The sequence below is a fragment of the Rhinopithecus roxellana genome, chromosome 16 (assembly GCF_007565055.1).
Source record: "Rhinopithecus roxellana isolate Shanxi Qingling chromosome 16, ASM756505v1, whole genome shotgun sequence".
In the NCBI taxonomy this organism is placed as follows: Eukaryota; Metazoa; Chordata; class Mammalia; order Primates; family Cercopithecidae; genus Rhinopithecus; species Rhinopithecus roxellana.
The window spans coordinates 113,803,843-113,828,987 of NC_044564.1; the positions used below are offsets into that span (position 1 = coordinate 113,803,843).

Genomic DNA, 25,145 nt, shown 5'->3' on the forward strand with positions numbered 1-25,145 from the left:
AACTAGAAATGACTAGCAAAAACTGCTACAAGATGAAATTAGAGTCAGGGATAGATATCAACAGGAGGTATGCTTAAGATAACCAAACTGAACGTCAAGTTTTATATCTTGTCAAAATAGGTTTTCGTGTACTAAAAAAAGATAACATGAATTGACAGCAGCATATTTCCTAAGATTTAGTATCTCCACCAATTTAGAGCTCAACAGGAATAAACATTGAATACAGCTGCAAAAATGGTGAAACCAATTTCTGACTGATTTAACAGAAGTAAATGGTCTACAGCCATATCACCATGAATGCGCCTGATCTCATCTGATCTCAGAAGTTAAACAGGGTCGGGCCTAGTTAGTACTTGGATGGGAGAAGTAAATGAAAGCACGAGGGTAATGATGGCTCTATTAGCTTACATCGGGAGTACTGTGTTCAACTGTAGACTTTAAACATGACAAACAGGACCTGAGTCTCAGAGATGTGAGAGGTGTTAGGAGATCTGAGATCATTTCATATGAAGAAGTAATGATTTTTAGCTTAGAAAAAAAAATACATGGAATCATACACTTTAAAATGACTAAAATGGTAAATGTCATGTATATTTTACCAATTTTTTTTTTTAAAACACGTGGTAAAGTGGGGCACAAGAGAAGATATGATGACTTCCTTCAGGCATCACTAGAGTCATTAACAATAGAAAAATGAAACAAAGATCATAATTACCATTTTGGCATAATGTGCATTTACTGGGTCAGCATACTGAAGCAAGGCTTGAAACTGATTATTCTTTGTAAAGGTGATAATCTTCAAGACTGTGCCAAATTTAGAAAATATCTGGAAAACAGTTCAAGTTAGGTTAAATGTAAAAGAAAGGTATCAAACTAATGTACCTTTATAAATACAATTTGTTCATAAATCCTTTTAAGTGAAAATTTTCTTTAAAACTTTGGTACCAAAATGACTTAAACCTAAAACATGAACATTTCAATACCTACGCCTATCTTAGAACAATGCCCGGTACACAACTAGCCTATTTTATGGCATACATAAATGGTACAGTATTAAAATAGGACACTACAATAATCAATGGGATGAGATGTGTTATAAAGCATATGAATAAAAGTGGGAGTCAGGACCAACTATTTCACCCTGTGAAGAATCATCTACTTTTTGAGATTTCTGTAGCCACTAGAAGATGTTCAACTAGAGGCTGCTCTATTAATTCACCAAATATTTGGAGGATTGTTCTAAACACTGCAAAAACAGCAGTAAACAAAACAGAGACAAAAGTCTATGCCCATATGAAGACAGACAATAAACAAACGACAAATATCCTAATATCTGGTGATTTCAAAAGTCTTATGAATAAAAATAAAATAAGGGAAGGGGTGAGCATGAACCAGAATGCAAGTTGAGACAGCGCAAGAGTGGTGGCCAAAGAAGGTCTTTCTGAAGTGTCTTTTGAGAAGAAAAGAGGGGAGGGCTTCCTGACATCAATATCCTCACAACACCTGTTCTATCTACCTCAGCACCACAGGGTTCACAGCCAGTGTTACTATTAATAGTAACTCATTTCTGAAAGACTAAATAGGCGGGATAAAACAACAATATATTTAGTTTTCCTCTGTTAATATGGTTTGGCTCTGTGTCACCACCCAAATCTCATCTCAAATTGTGATTTCCCACATGTCAAAAGAGAGACCTGGTGGGAAGTGACTGGATCATGGGGGCAGTTTCACCTTTGTTGTTCTGGTGATAGTGAGGGAGTTCTCAAGAGATCTGATGGTTTTAAAAGCGGCAGTTTCCCCCACGCGAGCTCTCTCTCCTGCCACCATGTGAAGGAGGCCCTGGCTTCCCCTTCGCTTTCTGCCATGTCTATAAGTCTCCTGAAGCCTCCCTAGCCATGCAGAACTGTGAGTCAATTAAACCTCTTCTGTTTATAAATTACCCAGTCTCAGGGAGTATCTTTATAGCAATGTGAAAACAAACTAATATTCACTCCATTTTAAATTTGAACCTTAAAACAAAAATTTGTTCTGCTTTTGAGATGAAAAAGGTTGAGTACTCCCTATGCTGGTAAGATTTTGCTGTTATCAACCACTATGGTATAATCAGGGCTCACTGCAGGCTCCACCTCCCAGGCTTATGCAATCCTCCCATCTCAGCCTCCCAAGCAGCTGGGACTACACTACACCTGGCTAATTTTTTATTTTTAAGGTTTTATAGAGATGAGGTCTCACTATGTTGGCCAGGTTGGTCTCAAACTCCTGAGCTCAAGTTATCCTCCCATCGTGGCCTTCCAAAGTGCTGGGATTACAGGTGTGAGGCACCATACCTGGCCCTGCTTTTTAATTCTCAAAGTATGCCTCAAGAATAATTGTCCTCCCCTGGTAGTCTAGTGGTTAGGAAAAAAACATGAAAGAAAGAATATTCTAAAGCACAGGTAATGAAAGAAAAAATAGATAAATGGGACTACCTCAAAATTAAAAACTTTTGTGCATCAAAGGAAACTATCAACAGAGTGAAATAAAATCATGTACATGATAATGAGTTAAGATCCAGAATATATAAAGAATTCACGTAACTCAATGACAATACAAACAATGCAACCCAAAAATAGGCAAAGGACTTCAATAGACATTTCTCCAAAGAAGCTAATCAAACTGCCAATAAGCCCACAAAAAGATGCTCAATATCACTAATCATTAGAAAAATGCAAATCAAAACTACGTATCACCTAACTTTCATTAGGATAGTTATAAAATTTTTTAAAACCCATAAAATAACAAGTATTGGGGAAGATATAAAGAAAACGGAACCACTGTGCACTGTTGGTAGAAATGTAAAATGTTACAGCCACTATGGAAAAAGTAGAACCTTTCCTTAAAAAATGAAAATAGAATTACCATATGATCCAGCAATTCCATTTCTAGGTATACAGCCAAGGGACTCAAAGAGATATGCATATACCCATGTGCATTACAGCATTACACAAAATAGCCAAAACAGGAAGCAACCAAAGTGTTCATCAACAAATAAATGGATAAACAAAATATGATATATACATACAAACTGAATATTACTCAGCCTCAAAAAGGAGAAAAATTCTGAACATGGATGAACCTTCAAGACATCATGCCAGGTGAAATATGCCAGTCAAAAAACACACATACTGCACAGTTCCACTTACATGAGGAACCTAAGGTGTAGTCAAACTCACAGGGACCGAAAATAGACTGGTATTGCTGGGGGCTGGGAGAGCAGATGAATAAAGAGTTCTGTTTAATGGGTAAAGGGAGTTTCAGTTTGGGAAGATGAAAAAAATTCTGGAGATGTGGTATTCAGTGATGGTTGAAAAACAATGTGAATATACTTAATGTCACTGAACTATACAATTAAAAATAGTTAAAATGGTAAATTTTATGTTATATATATTTTGCCACTTAAATCACTTATGGCAAGACATGAATCAATCTATGTATTACACATGCATCAACTCAATGTTTTCTCTCAATAAAGGAGTAACGTTAGATTTTTTAAAAAGGCTGGGGGTGTAATGTAACAATTGTCTGACCTCCCTTCTTCATTACTAAAGCCCAGGTAGCATTCTAAAGTATAAGTCAGATTATATTTTCCCCTGCTTAAAATCCCTTACTACCTCCCCATTATATACAGGGTAAAATACAAGCTCTTTCACATAACATAACACTCTTGCCCTGGTTTATCTCTCAAACCTCACTTCCTGAAACTTCTTGTATAACACTATTCTATTTACATCAACAATATGTAGTTGCCTATAGTTCTGCAAATTTACCAAATGATTTCAGACTTCTATGCCCATATATAAGGATTTTCCCTTTTCCTAGAAATCCGTTTTCACAGCTAGTAAGCCTTCATTTATCTTTTCCAAAACTCAGCTCAGGGAACAATGCTACCATAAAATTCTCAGCCTTCCCCAAATCCCTACAGAATTATTTTTCCCTAGTTGTATCTACTTCTTGGTTTTATATAAATATTTATCAGCCAGGCGCAGTGGCTCACACCTGTAATCCCAGCACTTTGGGAGGCCGGTGGGTCACCTGAGGTCAGGAGTTCGAGACCAGCCTGGCCAACATGGCAAAACCCCATCTCTACTAAAAATACAAAAATTAGCCGGGTATGGTGGTGCATGCCTGTAATCCCAGCTACTGGGGGAGGCTGAAGCAGGAGAATCACTTGAACCCGGGAGGCGGAGGCTGCAGTGAGCTGAGATCGGGCCACTGTACTCCAACCTGGGCAACAAGAGAGAAACTCCGTCTCAAAAAAAAAAAAAAAAAAAAAAAATATATATATATATATATATGTATATGTATCTTGCTGTTGTACTTTTACTCTACTATACATTTATTTATATAACTGTCTCCATTAATTAGACTGAAAGCTCCTTGAAGGAATATATCTTGTCTTAATCATTTCTGCATCATTAAGTACAATTCCTGGCATGTAACAGATACAGACTAAAATGCTTATTATTAATTGATATTATTAATTGATAAAATTATAAATTGAGAATTATAGTGATATGCAATTTTTTGTTTCCTTTTTTTAACAGACAGGGTCTCACCCTATCACCCATAATAGTGTGCAGTGGCGCGATCACAGTTCACCATAACCGTGAACTCCTCGGCTCCAGCAATCCTCCTGCTTTAGTCTCCAGAGTACTACAGGGTGCACCACCATGCATGGCTAATTTTTAAAGTTTTTTAGAGATGGGGTCTCGCTACCTTACCCAGGCTGGTCTCAAACTCGTGACCTCAAATGATTCTCCTACCTTAGTCTCCCAAAGTACTGGGATTATAGGCATGAGCCACTGTACCCAGACGGCAATATGTAATTTTTTTCCCCTTTTTTAAAAGCTTTTTTTTTTTTTTTTCATTTTTTCTTTAAAAAAAAAAATACTACTTTTCACTCCAACAAGGGAAGTCAGCAATTTCAAAAAATAATAAATACTCTTGATGTAAAATATCTCATTAGTGAAGGAATAAGAACACATAACTTGCTCTAACATTTGGAAAATTTTTATACTAAATTATGCTATAAAACCTAATTTCCACTTACCTTTCAGATTTTGTTAATGTTTACATTCCTTTTCTCATTTAACTTTACATTCTCATTTCTCATTTAACTTCAACAGTGGCCTAAAGCACATCCTCACGGACAGCTTGGTGTTTTGCTGTGTGGTTTTTATCTGAATGTGCTAAGAGAAGAAACTTGCCTGAACAGGCTAACCAGCAATAGCACTCTAGTCCCCTGGATTCTATTCACTGAGAGAGGAGCTACAAAAAACAATATGATACTTCTGAATAAAGTAACTGGGCACCAACATCAGGGAATCCAGGAATGCCTGACGTGTGATTTTTAACACCTTTTCATAATTACCAAAATAGTAAATTTCAAACAGATTAGGTATCAAAAATTAAAATTTAGGAAGGTGTGATACATATGAATCTATTTTTATGAATTACAAGGTCTTTGACTCTGTTTCCCTAATATATTTTGCTGTCAAAAATATGCACAAATACTCAACTCTAGATACCTCGTGTGTATTTTAATAGTTTCAGACTGTAACCCAGGACTAAGAAGACACTAAAGATCAAATTCTGATAAAATTCATCTTCAGAGTGATTTTTTATAAAGGTATAATTTGTCAGAAACTGAAAATGTCCACTAGTATTCACTTGTAAAAAGTGTATTCACAGCCAGGCGCGGTGGCTCATGCCTATAATCCCAGCACTTTGGGAGGCTGATGTGGGTGGATCACCTGAGGTCAGGAGTTCGAGACCAGCCTGGCCAACATGGCTAAACCCCATCTCTACTAAAAGTACAAAAATTAGCTGGGCGTGGTGATGGGCGCCTGTAATCCCAGCTACTCGGGAGGCTGAGGCAGGAGAAACCACTTGAACCCGGGAGTCAGAGATTGCAGTGAGCTGAGATTGTGCCACCACACCCCACCCTGGGCTGTAAGAGTGAGACTCCATCTCCAAAAAAAAAAAAAAAGTTTATTCACATTAGAAAAGTTTTTTTAATATCAAGCACATTGGCCACAACTTGTTTATAATAGTTTTTGTAGCCAATGAAATAATATGATTTAAGAACCAGAATTTCATATTACTAGGATTGATTCTTTTATTTAGTACCCATAATGCCTAGCTTTTATAAGTTATCTATCTTTATTACAATTCAAAAACATTGGTCCTTTGTCCTGAAGAGATTCATCTGCTGGACATTCAAAAACCATTCCCATGTATAACAGTACTCAGAAGGAATGGATTACATGAGAACATCATTATGAGCTACTTCTTTCATGCACAAAGACACTTTTTGGTATGCAGGATTGAGCATTTACATAATTAATCAGTCGATGAATTCTTTCTATCTACAAATATTCTGAGATGATGTCACCCAGTCCAATGGCTTTAATTACCACACCTATGCTGAAGGTTTCCAAATCTCCAGCCTGAATTCTTTCCTTAATCCAGACTTAATTCCCATTTATCATCTCCCATTTGAATACCTAATAGGTATCTCAAGTTAACATGTTCAAATCAAACTCTTGATTTATGTCTACCTCCAACCCCTGCCCCAAATCTTTTTTTTGTCTTTTTATTATTATTACTATTATTTATTTACCTCAGTCTTTATATCTTGGCTCCATTTTACCAGAGGCTCAGATCCAAAATCTGGGAGGCATTCTTGATTACTCCCTTTCTCTTCAGAACCACATCTAATCAATCCATCAGCAAATCTTTCAAAATATAGCCACAGAAGTCCATATAGGTGGCCCGTACCTATAGCCCCAGTTTCTCATAGGGTGGAAGGATTGCTTGAGCCCAGGAGTTTATTTGGGCCAGTCTGCACAACACAGCAAGACCCTATCTCTAATTTTTTAAAAACCCATAATCACCACTTCCAGTCCTTAAGGCCTCACCCAGGCCACCATCATCTCTCACTTTAAGTAGGACAAGAGCCTCCACTTAACCCTATACAGCTTATTCTTTTTGGAGGATGAGGGGGCAGGGTTTCACTCTGTCATCCAGGCTGGAATGCAGTGGCACAATCTCGTTTCACTGCAACCTCCACCTCCCGGGCTCCAGCTATCCTCCCATCTCAGCCTCCTGAGTAGCTGGGACTACAGGTGTGTGCCACCACCCTTCGCTAATTTTTTGTATTTTTGGTACAGACGGGGTTTTGCCATATTGCCCAGGCTGGTCTTGAACACCTGAGCTCAGAAGATCCATTGGCCTCGGCCTCCCAAAGTTCTGGGATTACAGGTGTGAGCCACCACGCCCAGCCATAGTTTATTCTTAACACAGCAACAAGAGTGATTCTGCTAAAATGTAAATGATATAATCTCACTGTTCCATTCAAAATCCTCCAAAGGTTTCCCATCTTACCCAGTGTAACGATTATAAAAGCTTTGCATCATCACTGCTCTGATGCCCTCTCGCATAGGGCTTTCTTACTCTCTCTATTCCAATGACACCAGCCTTCTTTCCGATACTTCAACACAATAAGCACACTTCCACCTTAGGCACCTTACATTTGTTGTTCTTTTGGACTGGATCATTATTTCTCCACATACACACATAACTTATATTTTCCCATCCTGTAAGCCTCTGCTCAAAAATCATATTGGAAAGACTTTCCCTAGCTTCCTTCATCTAAAATAGCATCAGTCCCATCTCAATCACTCTCAATTCCCTTACCATGAGCAAACAGAACACTAGTTTCTATAGATGTTAGATAGCAGTTGAGCCAGGACCAATTTTCAGCAAAGAATATAATAAAATAATTTGCTAAATAGTTATAACAGGTACAACCAACTCCACACTTCTGTATATTCCCCTACCATAATATTTATCACATTTTATGCCATTATTTATGAAATTAGTGTCTTATCCACAAGAATACAAGAGGAAGAACCAGTTTCTTACACTGCTCTTTACTGGCATTTGATTATTAGAGCTAACACTTCTTGGGCACTTAGATGTAGTCTTGCTCTGCTGCCCAGGCTGCAGTGTAATGGCGCGATCTCAGCTCACTGCAATCTCAGCCTCCTGGGTTCAAGTGATTCTCCTGCCTCAGCGTCCAGAATAGGTGGAACTACAGATATATGCCACCACACCTGGCTAATTTTTTATATTTTTAGAAGAAATAGGGTTTCACCGTGTTGGCCAGGCTGGAGTTGAACTCCTGACCTCAAGTCATCCACCCTCCTTGGTCTCTCAAAGTGTTGGGATTACAGGCGTGAGTCACCACACCCAACCCCTTCTTGGGCACTTAATATGTATCAGGCCCTGTTTTATTTAGTAAGTACTTTAAATATATTAACTCATGTAATCCTTGCAATAAAAAATGAGAGAACATCTTCCTCATTATAAAGAAAACAAAAATGGAAGGGGTAAGTTACTTGCCCAAGGCGACAGAGGCAGTAGAGTCAGGATTCAAACTAGCTCCAGACCCTGTATCTGTAACTGTTATGCCAGACTGGCTCTTAGTTGGCTGATGGGATAAGAGTGCCAGGGGAGAGGACTTGCTTAATGTAATTAGATTGCTCCCTGAGGAGGTAACATTTGAGCTGAGAGCTGAATGACGTCGATCCTGCCAGGTGACTGCCTGGATAAAGAGTGTTCCTGGTCTAAGAAATACAAGATAGAAATGGACTAAGGACAGAATTAAGCAGGGAGAAAGGGAAGGGAGGTAGGGAGAGAGAGAGACAGTGCCAGAAAAGACAGGTGTTAAATAAGCAGAAGAGTGTTAGGTAATGAAGATAAAGAGATGGGGGAGAAGTCTGCATTTGGGGGCCTTCATAAGGAGCTGGTTTTATTTCAATAGCACTGGAAAAGAGGGTTTAAAAAGTGAGTGCTGTAACTGAAAGACTGGGAGTCCTACCCCAGCAGTTGCTACTGAGGACACTCAGAATTAGTCCTCATCACCCGAAGGTCACCATGATCTCTTGAGGGAAAAACAAAATTTGTTGCTGTGGTTAGGGAGATGATAAATGAAATAAGACAGGACCACATGACTGTAGCTAAACTGGCTGCTGGCTGATGGCAGTGTTGGGACACAGGCATAAGAACATCTTTTATAAAAGCAATAGCTACAATGTTACAGTAGCAACCCCAGAACAAACACTGCTAAAGATCACATTAGTCTTCAGTGCCACTTTCTGGGATACACAGAAGAAAATCCACAAGAACAATGAAACCAATCACTCAAGCAACAGCTGAACCCTTTCAGAGAGCAACCATGGCTCTGGATCCCATTGCTAGCATCCTCCTTAGGACATGCTTCACCAGTGCATATCAAAGGGGAACCCAGTAGGCGTACTCAATGGCATGTTTTAATACATACATGCATGGTACAGGACTTTACTAAGAAATGTGTCTGAGCTCTATCGTCAATTGGTATAAAGACTATGGGAAAGTAAATGAACTTCTAAGGGCCCTAGCTTCTTTATTTGTAAAATGTGAGGCTAGAGTAAGATGCATTTCAATTCTTACATATATAAGCACACACACACTCCTATGACTCTGCACATACCACAAATCCAAAGGCATGACTCTGTTAAATGAAAATAAGCAAGGGAAGTGTTGTAGTATTTTAATATGTGGATGTAATGAGTATGTGGGTGTAATAAGTGTAATGAAACAAAATCAATATATAGCTAAAGAGGACAAAAGCTGACTAAATTTTGGGGCTATATGTCAAATATTTATATACAAAGATTACCAGATAACTGTATATTACATTTTGAGGATATGTATATATGAAATATTAGTTAAAAATGTAACAACCATTCAAAAACAAAACATAGGAAATTACATCAGGAAGTTTCGATTCTAATTGGCTCTTCAATTACTCTCTACAATATTCAATACTTACCAATTATTTGTGTTTTGGATTTATTCACTACAAAATTATGAAACTAAGTGACCTTCAACTCTTAAATTCTACATATTACTTGCCATGATTTCTTTTATCAAGACAATTTAGATATAGCAATGGGTAGTGTATGAAGCTTAGATTGGGCATCAGTCAATATTTAACATGGTATATTCATATTACACGTGAAGACTTATTATACACTTTCCCTTTAGAATTTTTAAATCAGAAATACTAAAATGTAAGAAGTTGTCAACAGAAATAAATTAGTTGTACTCAATGGTGATGTTACTTTCTAAGGAACAACTACCATCTGGACTTTTCACAGTATTCTATGCTTTGTCCATTTTCATGCTTACCTGTAAGAAAAAAAATCACAACTTTTTACACCCTTTTAAATTATGTATTCAAGTTAGAAAAAGGAGGCTGTGAAAAAATTACCTCTAATTTCTATAAAACAGGATGAAGATTTTTTCATTATTTAAACAAATATATCAACAAAACCAATAAGCTAAACAACTTAGATATAAAACATCAAAAGTTTCAGAAGCCATATTTAACTTAACCTTCTTAAGAGTATTTATTCTTCCTTACCTGATGAAGAACTTCCAGGGTAACAGGGTAAAAGAGGTTTTCAATAATTATTCGAAGCACAGGGCTCTGCCCAGGTAGGACTGTGCCTTCATTGGAAGGACCTCCAGAAAGGGCCAGGCTTCCTGATTGGACGGCACTGACAGCCTGCAGTGCAGCCTGGGCTCGCTATAGAACAACCCAAAATGAGAACTTTTGATTATACAGAAGCATTATATGAATCCTAAAATTTAGTTGACATAAAACAGTATGAAGCAATATAGTTAAGTAAAACAAGATTTATCTACTCTGTCTGGAGGTACACATCCTAAATTTGTAATCAGTAAACAGTCAAATACCTCCCTGCATACCACAACAACACAGTATTTTTAAAAGGTGCTTAAATTTACTTGAAGGAAAAAAACACATGGAGAAAAGGAGAAAATTTGGATATAATTTTTATTTCCTAATTTTTAAAAGACAATGGGAGAAGAAATATGACAGCAACATTAAAGACTATGGCATAGGATGTTTACACCCAAGCAAGGGTAGGCAAGACAAGCTTCTAAATATTCTCCACTAAAAGAAACCAAGGCACTCTAAAAGAATAGCTGATTCCAGAACTGGGGCCCAGAAATCACAAGATGAGTATAAAACATTTTTGTTTTGGGGCAGGGGGACGAAGGGTTGGTCAGAATGCAAGGAAATGTTCAAAGAATGATAGGGATATTCCAAAAGGACATAGAAACCAGTTTGAAGGGGCCTGTACTGGCCAAATCTAGGACAATTTGTGTATCAAAATAATAACAACTGTTAAAAAACCCATCAAATAACATAGGAAACCTTTAGTCCATACTGATATAAATTAACAGCTGATAAGGAACAGTATCTTTACACAGTCTTCAAGTACCTGCCCACAAAATACTACTCTTCCCCCTTGTAAGTAACAACTTTATAGTGGAGAGGGCTAGCAAACACCACCCTAATCAAGTGATCAAAGAGCCCATCATTACTAACACAACTAATGGAAATTTTATGATGCAATGAAAAGAGCATTACTTCTGTGATGTGCTGTCAAAGACAGATACTCTGAATTGAATCATGAGGAAACAACAGACAAACTCAAACTGCTAAAAATTATGTCCGATGCTAAAAATTATGAAGGAGCAGAATTCCTATTATGGGAAATAATTTTTAAATGTTTGGGTAACAAACTCTCTGGAATAGTGAAATTAATAAAGGAAATAATAGCAATAGTATGATCAGGAAAACAAATTTAATGTGGGATAAGGAGAAATGTATACTTCATGTAAAATTTAAAAATGCCTGGAAAATGTAAAGAAGATATTTCTCAGATTGAGAAGATGAAAATTGACATGCAATAAAAATGCACAGATCTTAAGTGTTAAGTATGATTGTCTTTTTAGAGAAAATCTTTCTATGGTCATCTCATGGCAGATTTATAAACTTTCATCCATAAGGTCAAGAAAAGCTGCATACAATAATGACTTCTATTAACACAACCGTTTCTCAAATGCTGTATCTCAGAATATAACCTAAATTTTACAGTTGTGATTTTAGTTTAAATCAAGGAAACAAAAACACTTAATATTCACCTGACCTTCTAGCAAGTACAATCATAAACTGGAAAAATAAAGTGCATATTTTGGGATAGCTTGCTATTCAGAGAACAAAAAGGAATGAAACACTCATCCATCAGCTTCCTGGGAATGTCAGAATAAAAAGACATTACAGTACTTTAAAAATATCAAACAGGGCCAGGCACGGTGGCTCAAGCCTGTAATCCCAGTACTTGGGGAGGCCGAGACGGGCGGATTACGAGGTCAGGAGAGCGAGACCATCCTGGCGAACACGGTGAAACCCCGTCTCTACTAAAAAATACAAAAAAAAAAAACTAGCCGGGCGAGGTGGCGGGCACCTGTAGTCCCAGCCACTCGGGAGGCTGAGGCAGGAGAATGGCGTGAATCCGAGGTAGAGCTTGCAGTGAGCTGAGATCCGGCCATTGCACTCCAGCCTGGGCGACAGAGCGAGACTCCGTCTCAAAGAAAAAAAAAAAAATCAAACAGGTATCTGAAACTTTGACGTTAGGTTTGATGTAGGACTTTGAATGAAAAAAAAAGTATTTTATCAAACATCAATGCATAAAAGTTATATAAAAGCAACAAGATGGAAAAAGTATTGGGAAGAAATGAAGTCTATCTCAGAATAAACTAGGTCATTTAGGCTAGCTTTGGTTGCCAAGCAACTGGGATTTCTCACTGTTTCTCTTTGGAATAATCCAACCTTTAAGATTTATTAAATTGTTTTTTCCCTTCAAGATTTATAGCAACATACTTAAGAATCACACTAATGAGAAAACGGCAGGATTTACATGAAGGAAATTTAAAAAGTCTACTGAAAGACAAGAAAATAAACAAAATATAACTTCCTCCTTAAAAGAATCACAGTAATATAATTAATGTGCAAAATTAATTATCTCAAATTAATTTACAACATCGACCCAATTCCAAGTGTGTTTCTTGGAGGACAGGAGTTACCAAAATAATTCCAAAATTTATCTGAAGAAATAGGCAAGATATATTAATCAGTTAATTTCTGAAAAGAGAGTAAGAAATAAGGTCTTGCCCTGCAATATATTAAGCCTTAGGAGTCAGGCGCAGTAGTTCACACCTGTAATCCTAGCACTTTGGGAGGCAGAGGCGGGTGGATCACCTGATGTCAGGAGTTCCAGACCAGCCTGGCCACCATAGTGAAACCTTGTCTCTACTAAAACTACAAAAGTTAGCTGGGCGTGGTAGCGGGCACCTATAATCCCAGCTACTCGTGAGGCTAAGGCAGGAGAATCGCTTGAACCTGGCGGGCGGGGGGTGGGGAGCAGAGGTCGCAGTGAGCTGAGATGGCACCACTTCACTCCATCCCGGGCAAAGAGCAAAATTCTGTCTCCCCCGCCCAAAAAAAAAAAAAATTAAGCCTTAGGGCACAGATGCAGAAATGGAATCTAAGCTTTTGCAATTCAAAAGGTAGTAAAGGTTAAACATGGAATGTATAGCATGTGAGCAGCACACACATGAGGGTAGAACAAGACATGTAAGCAGAACATATAAGCATGTCACACAAGAGTACACGTGTGTGTACATATGATCAGCAGGCATAGGGTGTGTATAGAAAACTAATATATGACAAAGGACAAGTTTCACATTATAGATAATAAATAAGTTATTCAAAAATAATGCAGGAGAAACTGGTCTCTTGGAGTAAAAAAAAAGACGGAAGCCTTACCCTCATTCCTACATCCAAAAAATTCCTAATAGAAGTAAGAACCACAACATAAAAGTATTAGAAGAAAACATACGTAGATTTGTTTTTTAATCTTGGTGTACTAGGTCTTTCTGAGCATGGTACCGAAGTCAGAAAAGATGGTATTATGACATCCTAAGAGACTTGACTATATATTTCAAAATCCATAGAGACTGAAGGTAGAATGGTAGTTGCCAGAGGTGGGAGTGAGGGAGGAATAGGGAGTTACTGTATAATGGATAGAGTGTTTCAGTTTGAGGTGATGAGAAATGGCATCTAGAGACTAAGAGTGGTGGTGACTATAGGCAACAATGTAAATGTACTTAATGCCATTAACCTGTACATTTAAAAATGGCTGAAATGGTAAAATTTATGTCATGTATATTTTACTACAATAAAAAACGGGGAAAGTGGCACTAACAAAAATCAGTATAAGTATTTTACAAATTATCAAATAAAAGTAAAAAATAGGATATAATTACTCATCTATCTATTAACGAACACTGGAAAGCCATCTGCTCATCCATTATATTGGTGGCACTCTAAGCACATAATCTCTACAGAAAGAAATCATGCAACATAAACCAAAATTTAAAATATGTACATGCTTTGTCCCAGCAGATTTCATACATATACATTGGAATATACATTGTATTATATGGCAATATACATTGTATTGGATTGGAATGTGCTGTACTGGAATATACACTGGAAACAACTTCAGTGTGTATCAAAAACAAACTGGACAAATTATAATTCTCCTATACAAGAGAGTATTAGAGTCATTAAAAGCTAATGAGGTAATGCTATATTTGTTGTAATAAACTCATGTCCATAACATTACACAAAAAAAGATTTCAAAACATTTTGTGTAAAATGAGATACACAGACACCTGAATACACATCGAATATTACCACTAGTCATTAGTTATCTCTGGGTAACTGGATTGGTTTTAGTTCTTTTCTCTTTTACTTTTCTTGATTGGTGTACCATAAGCATGTATCCTATGTACAACTTGTAATGACAATTTTTTATTTGAAAAAGTCTATTCCATTCATCTAATATTGTATTTATTGTAAGCTTATATAGTTTATTATATGCCATTAATATTGCCTAATATAAGTTAAGGATTACGTGCAGTAAATGTTGCTGTTTCAAACAATGTGGAAAACTAATTGAATCTCACCAGCTTACATTGTGCTGCCTTTCAACACAAAATCAGAGAGTTGGAGGAGTTCTTTGCCTAGAGCAAGAATACAGAGGCCTAAACATGCCCTTAAAATCATAACTTTAAAAAAAAACCATTTTCTTCTTTTTGTTTTTGTTTTTTTTTTTTGAGACGGAGTCTCATTCTGCCACCCAGGCTGGAACACAGTGGCACAGTCTTGGCTCACCACAAGCTCTGCCTCCCGGGTTCACACCATTTCTCTGCCTCAGCCTCCTGAGTAGCTGGGACTACCGGCATCCGCCACCACACCCGGCTAATTTTTTTTGTATTTTTGGTACAGATAGGGTTTCACTGTGTTAGCCAGGATGGTCTCGATCTCCTGACCTCATGATCCACCTGCCTCAGCCTCCCAAACCACGCCCAGCCAAAACCCACTTTCTTAAAATGTATTTGCTTTGTGGATAAACATTTTCTGTCCTTAAATAACTTCAAATAATTAAACTATTTTTAACCACTTAAAAATCAACATGGAAAGACACAAAAGACTCAACGTGTGCTACATCAACAGAAAAATGGGTAAGAAATGTTGCTATGCTACATTTCACACTCATCTTCAGGAGTCAAAAATCATTTAATAAACAATTCTAAAAAACTCTTAAGGTCTTAAGTTCTGTTACTTAATATCACTCAGTTTCTCAATGCCTTTGTTAGAGTCTGTAAAAAGACGATTGAAATGAATCATTAAGTCCTTTCAGATCTGAGATTTTAAGATGTATGTAACAATAAATATTTTTTCTCCTTTTTTTATTGTGAAAACAGTTTCAAGAGAAAAAATAAACTTCTAATATATTTCTAAATGGCACTGCTTTCTTATTAAGAATTGGGGGAATCGGCCGGGCGCGGTGGCTCAAGCCTGTAATCCCAGCACTTTGGGAGGCCAAGACGGGCGGATCACAAGGTCAGGAGATCGAGACCATCCTGGCTAACACAGTGAAACCCCGTCTCTACTAAAAAATACAAAAAACTAGCCGGGCGAGGTGGCGGGCGCCTGTAGTCCCAACTACTCGGGAGGCTGAGGGAGGAGAATGGCGTAAACCCGGGAGGCGGAGCTTGCAGTGAGCTGAGATCCGGCCACTGCACTCCAGCCTGGGCGACAGAGCAAGACTCCGTCTCAAAAAAAAAAAAAAAAAGAATTGGGGGAAGAATTTACATATACAATTATGACTAGTAAAGTATCCTAAAATAAATAAAGGCACATAATTTTTCTTCATCTGTAAAGTATGTAAGTTATCATACCACGTATTCCCATATCTATTTTTAAAAACACCTTTAATACTTACAGCTTGATTAGGTAGATTGTCAGTCTTAAGTTCTCTGTGATTGGAATACTGAATATAAACAGGCTGGCTTCGAAGGTGAGGAGTAATAGGAGTGTAATAATTCACCATAGTAACAGCAGCTTCCTCAGAAGCCATTTCTAAGAAAGCCTGCAATAAACACAAGAAGGTAAAGTGAAAGCTCATCTTTTTGAAAGATAGTTAAGAGATATTTTGCCATTCTAGCTTGCTCTAAAACCATGCATTCTCAAATAAAATGACACTACCCCCAAGGGGAGGGAAAAAAAAAAAAACTTTGCTTCAAAATATCATGGATGTCAATTAGAAACATCTAAAAAGTTGGGTTCACTGAAGAACTTTGAGAAGCCAGGCATGGTGGTTCACAACTGTAATTCCAGCTACTTTGGGAAGACAAGGTGGGAGGAGTGCTTGAGCCTAGGAGTTCAACACCAGCCTGGGCAACACATGGAGAATCCATCTCTACAAAAAAAAAAAATTTTAATTAGCTACGCATAGTGGCACATGGCTGTGGTCCCAGCTACTTGGGGTTGGGGAATGAGGGAGGGGCTGAGTAGGAGGATTGCTTGAGCCTGGGAGGTTGAGGGTGCAGTGATCCATGTCTGCATGACTGCACTGCACCGTGGGCAACAGAGTAAGACACTATCTCAGAAAAAAAAAAAGGATTTAACTGCCAGTTGATTAAGGGATTTTATGTAGTTTTTGATTCTCCTTTTATTTCTGTTTCTTTTAAAATCTAGAAATAATTAAAAAGATGAAAATAAATGTGTATGTCACCACTGTAAACGGATGCTTTCAGGGGCTGTGGTTTAAGTTTATCATTAAAAATAGTGAGGCTAAGGCTGGGCACGGTGGCTCAGGCCTAGAATCCCAGTACTCTGGGAGTCTGAGGCGGGTGGATTACCTGAGGTCAGGAGTTCAAGGCCAGCCCGGCCAACACAGTGAAACCCTGTCTCTACTAAAACTACAAAAATTAGCCGGGAATGATTGTCAGGTGCCTGTAATCCCAGCTACTTGGGAGGCTAAGGCGGGAGAATCGCTTGAGGCCAGGAGGCAGAGGTTGCAGTGAGCCGAGATCACGCCACTGCGACTGAGTGAAACTCTGCCTCAAAAAAAAAAAAAAAAAAAAAAATATGAGGCTAAAAGGCTATAATACATAAACAGATACTAAATTTAATGCCGGCAATTAAGGGGTAAAAAGGCTAAAAACCGTCTTTAGGGGAAAATAAAGAAAAAACAGAGGAAAAAACATTTGAGAAACACTGCTCTAATAATACCCAGTCTTAAACAGGAATGGGACAAAATGGTATGTTCTCCTTTTACCCTTTTTAAAAACAGCCATTTATGAAACAAATTAATAGAGCATTCACTTTTTTTCAGTAAGAGTTTTATTATCTCATACTTCACCAACATATGTGATAGCAAGAAACGAGAACTAGCCTGATATGGTAGAAAGGGAACCTGATTAAAATCTATGGCTGACTATGACACCTTACTCATTAACACCTCTGGGCCTTAGTTTCCTCATCTAAAACATGAAGCACTGCCTAATAGGATCTTTAAGCCTTTTTGCAGCTCTAACATGAGATGATTTTTTAATTGAGATCATTTTTAGTTCCTGTTAGTTGGACTGTATGGGATTTTTCAGAATAAAACTATTAAACTCAGCCTCTGAAAAGCATCCTTGTAAAATGAGGATCAATACTCTGGTTTTTCTTCAGATGGTATAAATCTTTCACCTTTTACTCATATGATGGTGCACACTTTAGATTTGCCTTTTTAAGTATTTCTAAGAAGAAACGAGAAAAAAATCAAGAACCATAGAAAACCAGTTAATTAAGTGGCAATTTTCCAATTCTAAATCTTTTTTTTTTTTTTTTTTTTTTTTTGACACAGTCTCACTGTCGCCCAGGCTGGAGTGCAGTGGCATATCTCGGCTCACTGTAACCTCCGCCTCCTGGGTTCAAATGATTCTCCTGCCTCAGCCTCACGAGTGGCTGGGATTAACAAGCACATGATACCATGCCCCCGGCTAATTTTTGTGTTTATAGTAGAGATGGGGGGTCATCATGCAGGCTGGTCTAGAACTCCTGACCTGAAGCGATTCACCCGAGTCGGCCTCCCAGAGTGCTGGGATTACATGTGTCACCAAATCTTTCGTACTCAATGTTTCAAATGCTTCCAATTAACACCCATGTTACTTTTGAAAAAAGGTTACATATAAATATGTAAAGGTATTTCCTGCATTTTACATTTATATATATTACACACACGTGCACACATATATAAACATGGTATCTACATCTTCATGTCACATTTACTTGTATGTATGGAATCACACTTAACTTTGGCCAGAAAACAGTGCTGTTTGGGGAATATCAAGTTTTACTTTAAATAATTCTATGCTTTTGAATTTTTTTCAATAAATGTATGAAGCATTTTTAATTTTTTAAAGGTTTCCCAACATAAGAATCATGATTCTTAAGCATTCCTTAAAAAGGCATCTGAAATTCCAGTCTAAAATGATGGGAAATCATGCGTGCAGCATTGACAGACAGCATTATCTTAAGGTACCAAGAATTCTCCCCATTCCACACCCTCTCTCTATCCCTCAACCCTCAAAAAGCATTGTGAAGAAAATGTTTCAGTGATCTCCTTACCATATTACCCATCACCACTACCACCAGCTGCCCCCAACTCATACACTCATATGGCTTTAGTGTTCCCAGGGCTTAGGTTCCTTTTTTTGTTTTTATTTGTTTTTGAGTAGGAGTCTTGCTGTGCTGCCCAGGCTGGAGTGCAGTGGTGCGATCTCGGCTCACTGCAACCTCCACCTCCTGGGTTCAAGCAATTCTCCGGCCTCAGCCTCCCGAGTAGCTGGGATCACAGGTGCATGCCACCACACCCGGCTAATTTTTGTATCTTTAGTAGAGACGGGGTTTCACCATGTTGGCCAGGCCGGTCTTGAACTCCTGACCTCAAGTGATCCACCCACCTTGGCCTCCCAAAGTGCTGGGATTAGAGGCACGAGCCACCGCGCCTGGCTTTAGGTTCCTTTTTAAGTACTGAGGCATTCAATAAAACATAGACATGCACATATATGTCATATTTAATTCTGAGGCACAGGCTGAGTATCCCTTATCCAAAATGCTTAGGAACAGAAGTGTTTTGGATTTCAGATTTTGAAATATTTAATATTTGCCTTAGATACTTACTAGCTGAGCATCCCTAATTCAAAATTCTGGAATCCAAAATGCTCCAGTGAGCATTTCCTTTGATTGTTATGGTGCTCAAAAAGTTTCAGATTTTTGAGCACCTCATTTTCAGATTAGGGATATTAAACCTTTATCACAAAATAACGCCAGGTGTAGTGGCTCATGCCTATGATCCCAACGCTTTGGGAGGCCGTGATGGGCAGATCACTTGAGGTTAGGAGTTCGAGACCAGCCTGGCCAAAGTTGTGTAACCCCGTCTCTACTAAAAACACACACAAAAAATTAGCCAGGTGTGGTGGCAGGTGCCTGTAATCCTAGCTTCTCGAGAGGCTGAGGCAGGAGAATCACTTGAACCTGGGAGGCAGAGGTTGCAGTGAGGTCAAGATCACACCAGTGAACTCCAGTGTACTCCAGCCTGGGCAACAGAGCGAGACTCCGTCTCAAAAACAGAAAACAGTTTATAATCTTCCAAATACAGAATATTAAAAAAAAAAATAAGGGACAAAAGATCAATTATTCAAATTATGGAAATCTGAGAACTTCCTACACTCACTGAGTCTATATTGATTTAAGTCATTCAAGTGACTTGATATCTGTAGTCATTGTACTAACAATAGATATCTCAAGAATGACTCGGAAAAAGGTTAGCTGGCAAAAGCCCCTTGACATTTGTATTTTATAGTATACATAGTTTCCTCTTACAGGAATAAGATACTTACAAAGCTTTAAGGTGGTAGATTTTGTCCCCATCTCACTCTTTTTATTTTATTTATTTATTTATTTATTTAGAGACAGAGTCTCACTACACTGGAGTGCAGTGGCACAATCTCAGCTCACTGCAACCTCCACTTCCTGGGCTCAAGCAATCCTTCCATCTCAGCCTTCCAAATAGGTGGGACTACAGGTGGATGCCACCACACTTGGCTAATTTTTTACAATTTTTGTAGCGATGAAGTCTCACTATACTGCCCAGGCTGGTCTTGAACTCCTGAGCTCAAGTAATCCTCCTGCCTCAGCCTCCCAAAGTGGTGGGATTCCCACCTGTAGGTGGGAACCACTGTGCCCAGCCTTTGTCGCCCTATTTTAATGATTAGTTAGAAAGATAAACTATAGACACTAACGAACCATTCTGAGTCCTCAAAACTACTGGTAAGAACATCTCAAAAAATTTAAAATGCAGGAACCACTCCTGATACAAATCAACAAAATTTCTAGTTAGACAATCCAATTCTTTTTTTTACTACAAAAGAACATATTTATTTATTCATTCATCCATCCATCCATCCATTTTTTTTTTTAACAGATAGGGGTCTTGATATGTTGCCTCGCCTATTCACAGGCACAATCCCACTACTCATCAGCACAGAGTTTTGACCTGCTCTGGTTCTGGTCTGGGCCGGTTCACCCCTCCTTAGGCAGCCTGGACCACACTGATGCCAAACTTAGTGTGGATACCAAATCGACTTAGTACACTACAGTCCAGAATGCCCAGACTCAAGCAATCCTTGAGGCAAGTGCCACCATCCCCAGGCACAAGAGCATTTAATTAGCAAGCACATATCAACCATTTCAACTTATGTATAAAACATTTACAATTTATAAAATATGAATTTGTTAACACCAAAATTACTGAACACAGGAAATGGCAAATAGCTCTACATCAAACTATTTCTTTGTTTATAGTTACCTTACTTGTCAAATGTTTCCACATAAAGTCTAGAAAAGCAGTATTAACTGGACAGATGTTAAACATGATGTATAACTGTACCAACCAAATGTAACAACTGAACCAATGAAATGCTCCAAATGAACTACCAATGTTCTATGAAACAGTGATGTTAGCCATGTGACAGTGGATGAAACATCACAAATCAATCAACCCACAATAAACAAACAAAACTCCCCAAGCAAATAAAAATTCCACTATCTTAAAAAGAGCAAAATTGACTTCAAGTCATTTATACTATTTAAAAGGTAAAAATGTCCGTAATGTAATTTGAAGCCATTATCCACTTGTGTCAGTAATATATTTTTTCTAATTTTTCTAAGACAATAGGATAAAAATGGTCAAGGTAGGAAAAACAGCTTCATCTTTCAACAATTTGTAAACAATAATATTCACTGTATGGGCATATTTCTGCAAACTTCTTTCTAAATGTTAAGAACATACTCAATTTCTAACAGTCACATAAAGGAAAAGCTAAACAATATACTTGGAATATATGATTCTTGTCACAGGATTTTCTTTCTTACAGTATATAGGATCTAAAATTTCATATGCTAAAATAATTTTTTTCCACATGCAGTCCAGTAATTATTTACATTTTATTTAAGTATCTAGTCAAAAAGTCCAATTCTGGCCGGGCGCGGTGGCCCAAGCCTGTAATCCCAGCACTTTGGGAGGCCGAGGCGGGCGGATCACGAGGTCAGGAGATCGAGACCATCCTGGCTAACATGGTGAAACCCCGTCTCTACTGAAAAATACAAAAAACTAGCCGGGTGAGGTGGCGGGCGCCTGTAGTCCCAGCTACTCGGTAGACTGAGGCAGGAGAATGGCGTGAACCCGGGAGGCAGAGCTTGCAGTGAGCTGAGAGCCGGCCACTGCACTCCCGCCCGGGCCACAGAGCAAGACTCCGTCTCCAAAAAAAAAAAAAAGTCCAATTTTAATAGTACAGAGTGGAGAGATAGCCAAAAGTCACTACCCAGAGGAAGGCTGGTAAAAATAATCCCCATTTGGCCCCCAATACTTCACCCTCCAAATGCCCTGAGAAAAGTTATCACTCACGAGTGGTTCTAGTGACTCAAATCAGAATCTCCCGCTCAAGTGTATTTACTAAAAAGATATTTTTTAAACAGGATTTGTGATCAAAACACAAGCAATTAACGTAACACTTACGGTTAGCTTACCGATAAAAATAAACCCAGAATCAGTAGCAGAGACAAAGAAAATTATGGTGTTGCCTGCTCAGCGTTTCACAGGCAATTAGCCATTAGACATGGCCATGTGGTCTCTGTTCAAATCCTGCAAACCATACTATTCTCAATAGTAGCAATTGTGTTAAAATAAAGATCTAACTGGCAGGGATGCACTGTCTCCAAAGGATTTAAGACAAATGTGGAAATACAACAAGGGCCAAATATTAAGGCATGTTACACTTAACTTCTCCAGATCTTAGTAACCTCATGTGAATTAAAGAGGATATTAAATAAGTGATTTACTAAATATAGGGAACTCAGTTAGACATCATCATCCAACCTCTTTCATGCCCAATGCTTACTATTTATAAATGTATTTAAAATGTGTTTCTTAAACTTATTATTTATCAAAAGCAGATGAAACATAGTAATATATCACAATGTACTACAAAATACCTAGGGCCTAGATTTGTTGTCCTCTTCTTTACAGTAATAAACAGTGTAAAAGATTTTAAGGACAGCCAAAAACTTGGAAAAAACTAAAGAATTCATCCCAGTGGAGTCTGAGTTGGAACAAGAGGACATAAAATTATTAAAATCCACATGACAAGTATTATATTTTTTGTCATGGTCACCACAGAAACAAGTTTTCTTACTCATCTTAAGAAGAACCTGTCACCTTCTCAAATGAAAACTTTTTTTTTTTCCCACAGGCTGGAGCGCAGTGGCCACATCTCAGCTCACTGCAAGCTCCACCTCCCGGGTTTATGCCATTCTCCTGCCTCAGCATCCTGAGTAGCTGGGACTACAGGCGCCCATCACCTCGCCCGGCTCGTTTTTTGTATTTTTCAGTAGAGACGGGGTTTCACCATGTTAGCCAGGATGGTCTCGATCTCCTGACCTCGTGATCCGCCCATCTCGGCCTCCCAAAGTGCCGGGATTACAGACTTGAGCCACCGCGCCCGGCCTCAAATGAAAACTCTTTACAGTCTCTTCTGAATTATGAAAGAAGACACATATTAATTCTATACCTAAAATAAACTGACTTTTTGAGAGGACATTATTTTGACTAGCCTCCTGCACTACACCCCAGCAGATCAGTCCAAACTAAAATGGAGTCACTCATGCAAAGTAAAGCAAGTAAATCCCCAAACAAACCAGTTTTTCCTGAAAACAGGAGATTCACAGCAACCAATCAGAAACAGTGGCCTACCTGAATCAGCACAATAAGTTCCTACTGCTTTGACCCTTACAAGAAAAGTAAAATGTAATAACCTGGTGTTAACAAATTCACTTTTTAAACAATTGTTACTTCCTTGTTCCCACCTTACAAAAACCAACTATTCTGTCTTGCCCAGTGGAACATTCATTCTATTTTAAAGAATGAGGTGTTGCTCGGTTCTAGAATCACAAATAGAAGCCAATCTAATCATGTTTAAATGTGTTGTGATTTTGTCTTTTGACAATACTATAACTTTTTTTTCTTTTTTTGGTGAGACGGAAATTTACTCTTGTTGCCCAGGCTGGTGGAGTGCAATGGCGTGATCTCGGCTCACCACATCCTCCACCTCCCAGGTTCAAGCGATTCTCCTGCCTCAGCCTCCCAAGTAGCTGGGATTATAGGCATGTGCCACCATGCCTGGCTAATTTTGTATTTTTAGTAGAGACAGGGTTTCACCGTGTTGCCCAGGCTGATCTCGAACTCCTGACCTCAGGTGATTCGCCTACCTTGGCCTCCCAAAGTGCTGGGATTACAGGCGTAAGCCACTGCGCCCGGCCGACAATACATTTTTATCTAGATTTTTGAAAACTTAACTGTTCTTTAATTTGCCAAATGAGGTATAATTTATATCCTATCAGCGTTTTCTGCTAATCACAGGACATTTGACAAACCACTGTGTAATACAAAATATAAATAAAATTAAAAACAAATTAACTAAAAGAAAATAAAAAATCTGTGTCTTAAGAAAAAACATAAGTCAATGGATAAGAGAAATCCTGTTTCTTGTGTTACTATGGTTTGTTGCTTCCTGTTACACACCCCCCGAAAAAAATCTACTTTTAAAACTAATTTATGTTCATAATATGAAATTTTAAAAATATAGAGAAGCTCAAGAAAATAAAAATTATCAGTAATACTAACATCTGGAGATAATCACTCTTTGTCAATCTTTAAATATTACATACCTGGCTTTTTCCTTTCAACATCAAAAGATTAGTTACTTTGCCAAATGGTAGACCTAATGATATGATCTCTGCTTCGGTGACATCACATGGAATTTTTCGAAGATGGAGAACACGGGAAGGCGAACAGGGAGGTCTATCTCGTTTAAATTTCTTGCTGTCATTCCCATTAGCTAAAAAACATAAGATTCTTTTTTAAATTACTGAAACTAATTTGGGTTGACATACTACCTTAATCATATTGTCACATTTAATCCTAAACGAGTTTTGGGTTTTGAACTTCAGGGAAACATGGGGCTGATGGGGGTAGGTGGAAAAGGAGAGTAGAAAACAAAACCAACTACCTTTTAATAAACGGGTGCTTTTGGTTTTCCACAGTGGGTATTCAATTTTTTAAAACTGAAGTCTCATTTTTAATTCAAGGAAAAGTATAAGGGGTAAATGAATTATGTTATTTCAAATACCTCTAAATACTCAACTTTTTCTTATGAATAGAGAACAC

The 25,145-nt window shown here is 38.1% G+C and overlaps 1 protein-coding gene across 4 annotated transcripts in view; it reads right to left on the reverse strand.

Moving 5' to 3' along the window:
• PTBP3 (polypyrimidine tract binding protein 3) overlaps window positions 1-25,145 on the reverse strand; it is a 119,630-nt gene that overhangs the window by 33,518 nt on the left and 60,967 nt on the right. For 2 of the 4 annotated variants that reach the window (XM_010373344.2, XM_010373338.2), the window contains exons 3-6: window positions 24,647-24,816; window positions 16,314-16,460; window positions 10,511-10,675; window positions 716-826 (exon numbers count right to left, since the gene is read on the reverse strand). In XM_010373344.2, coding sequence (XP_010371646.1) covers window positions 716-826; window positions 10,511-10,675; window positions 16,314-16,460; window positions 24,647-24,816 — 593 coding nt within the window. The remainder of the gene's footprint in view (window positions 1-715; window positions 827-10,510; window positions 10,676-16,313; window positions 16,461-24,646; window positions 24,817-25,145) is intronic. The other 2 variants (XM_010373347.2, XM_010373349.2) reach the window with 1 other exon arrangement.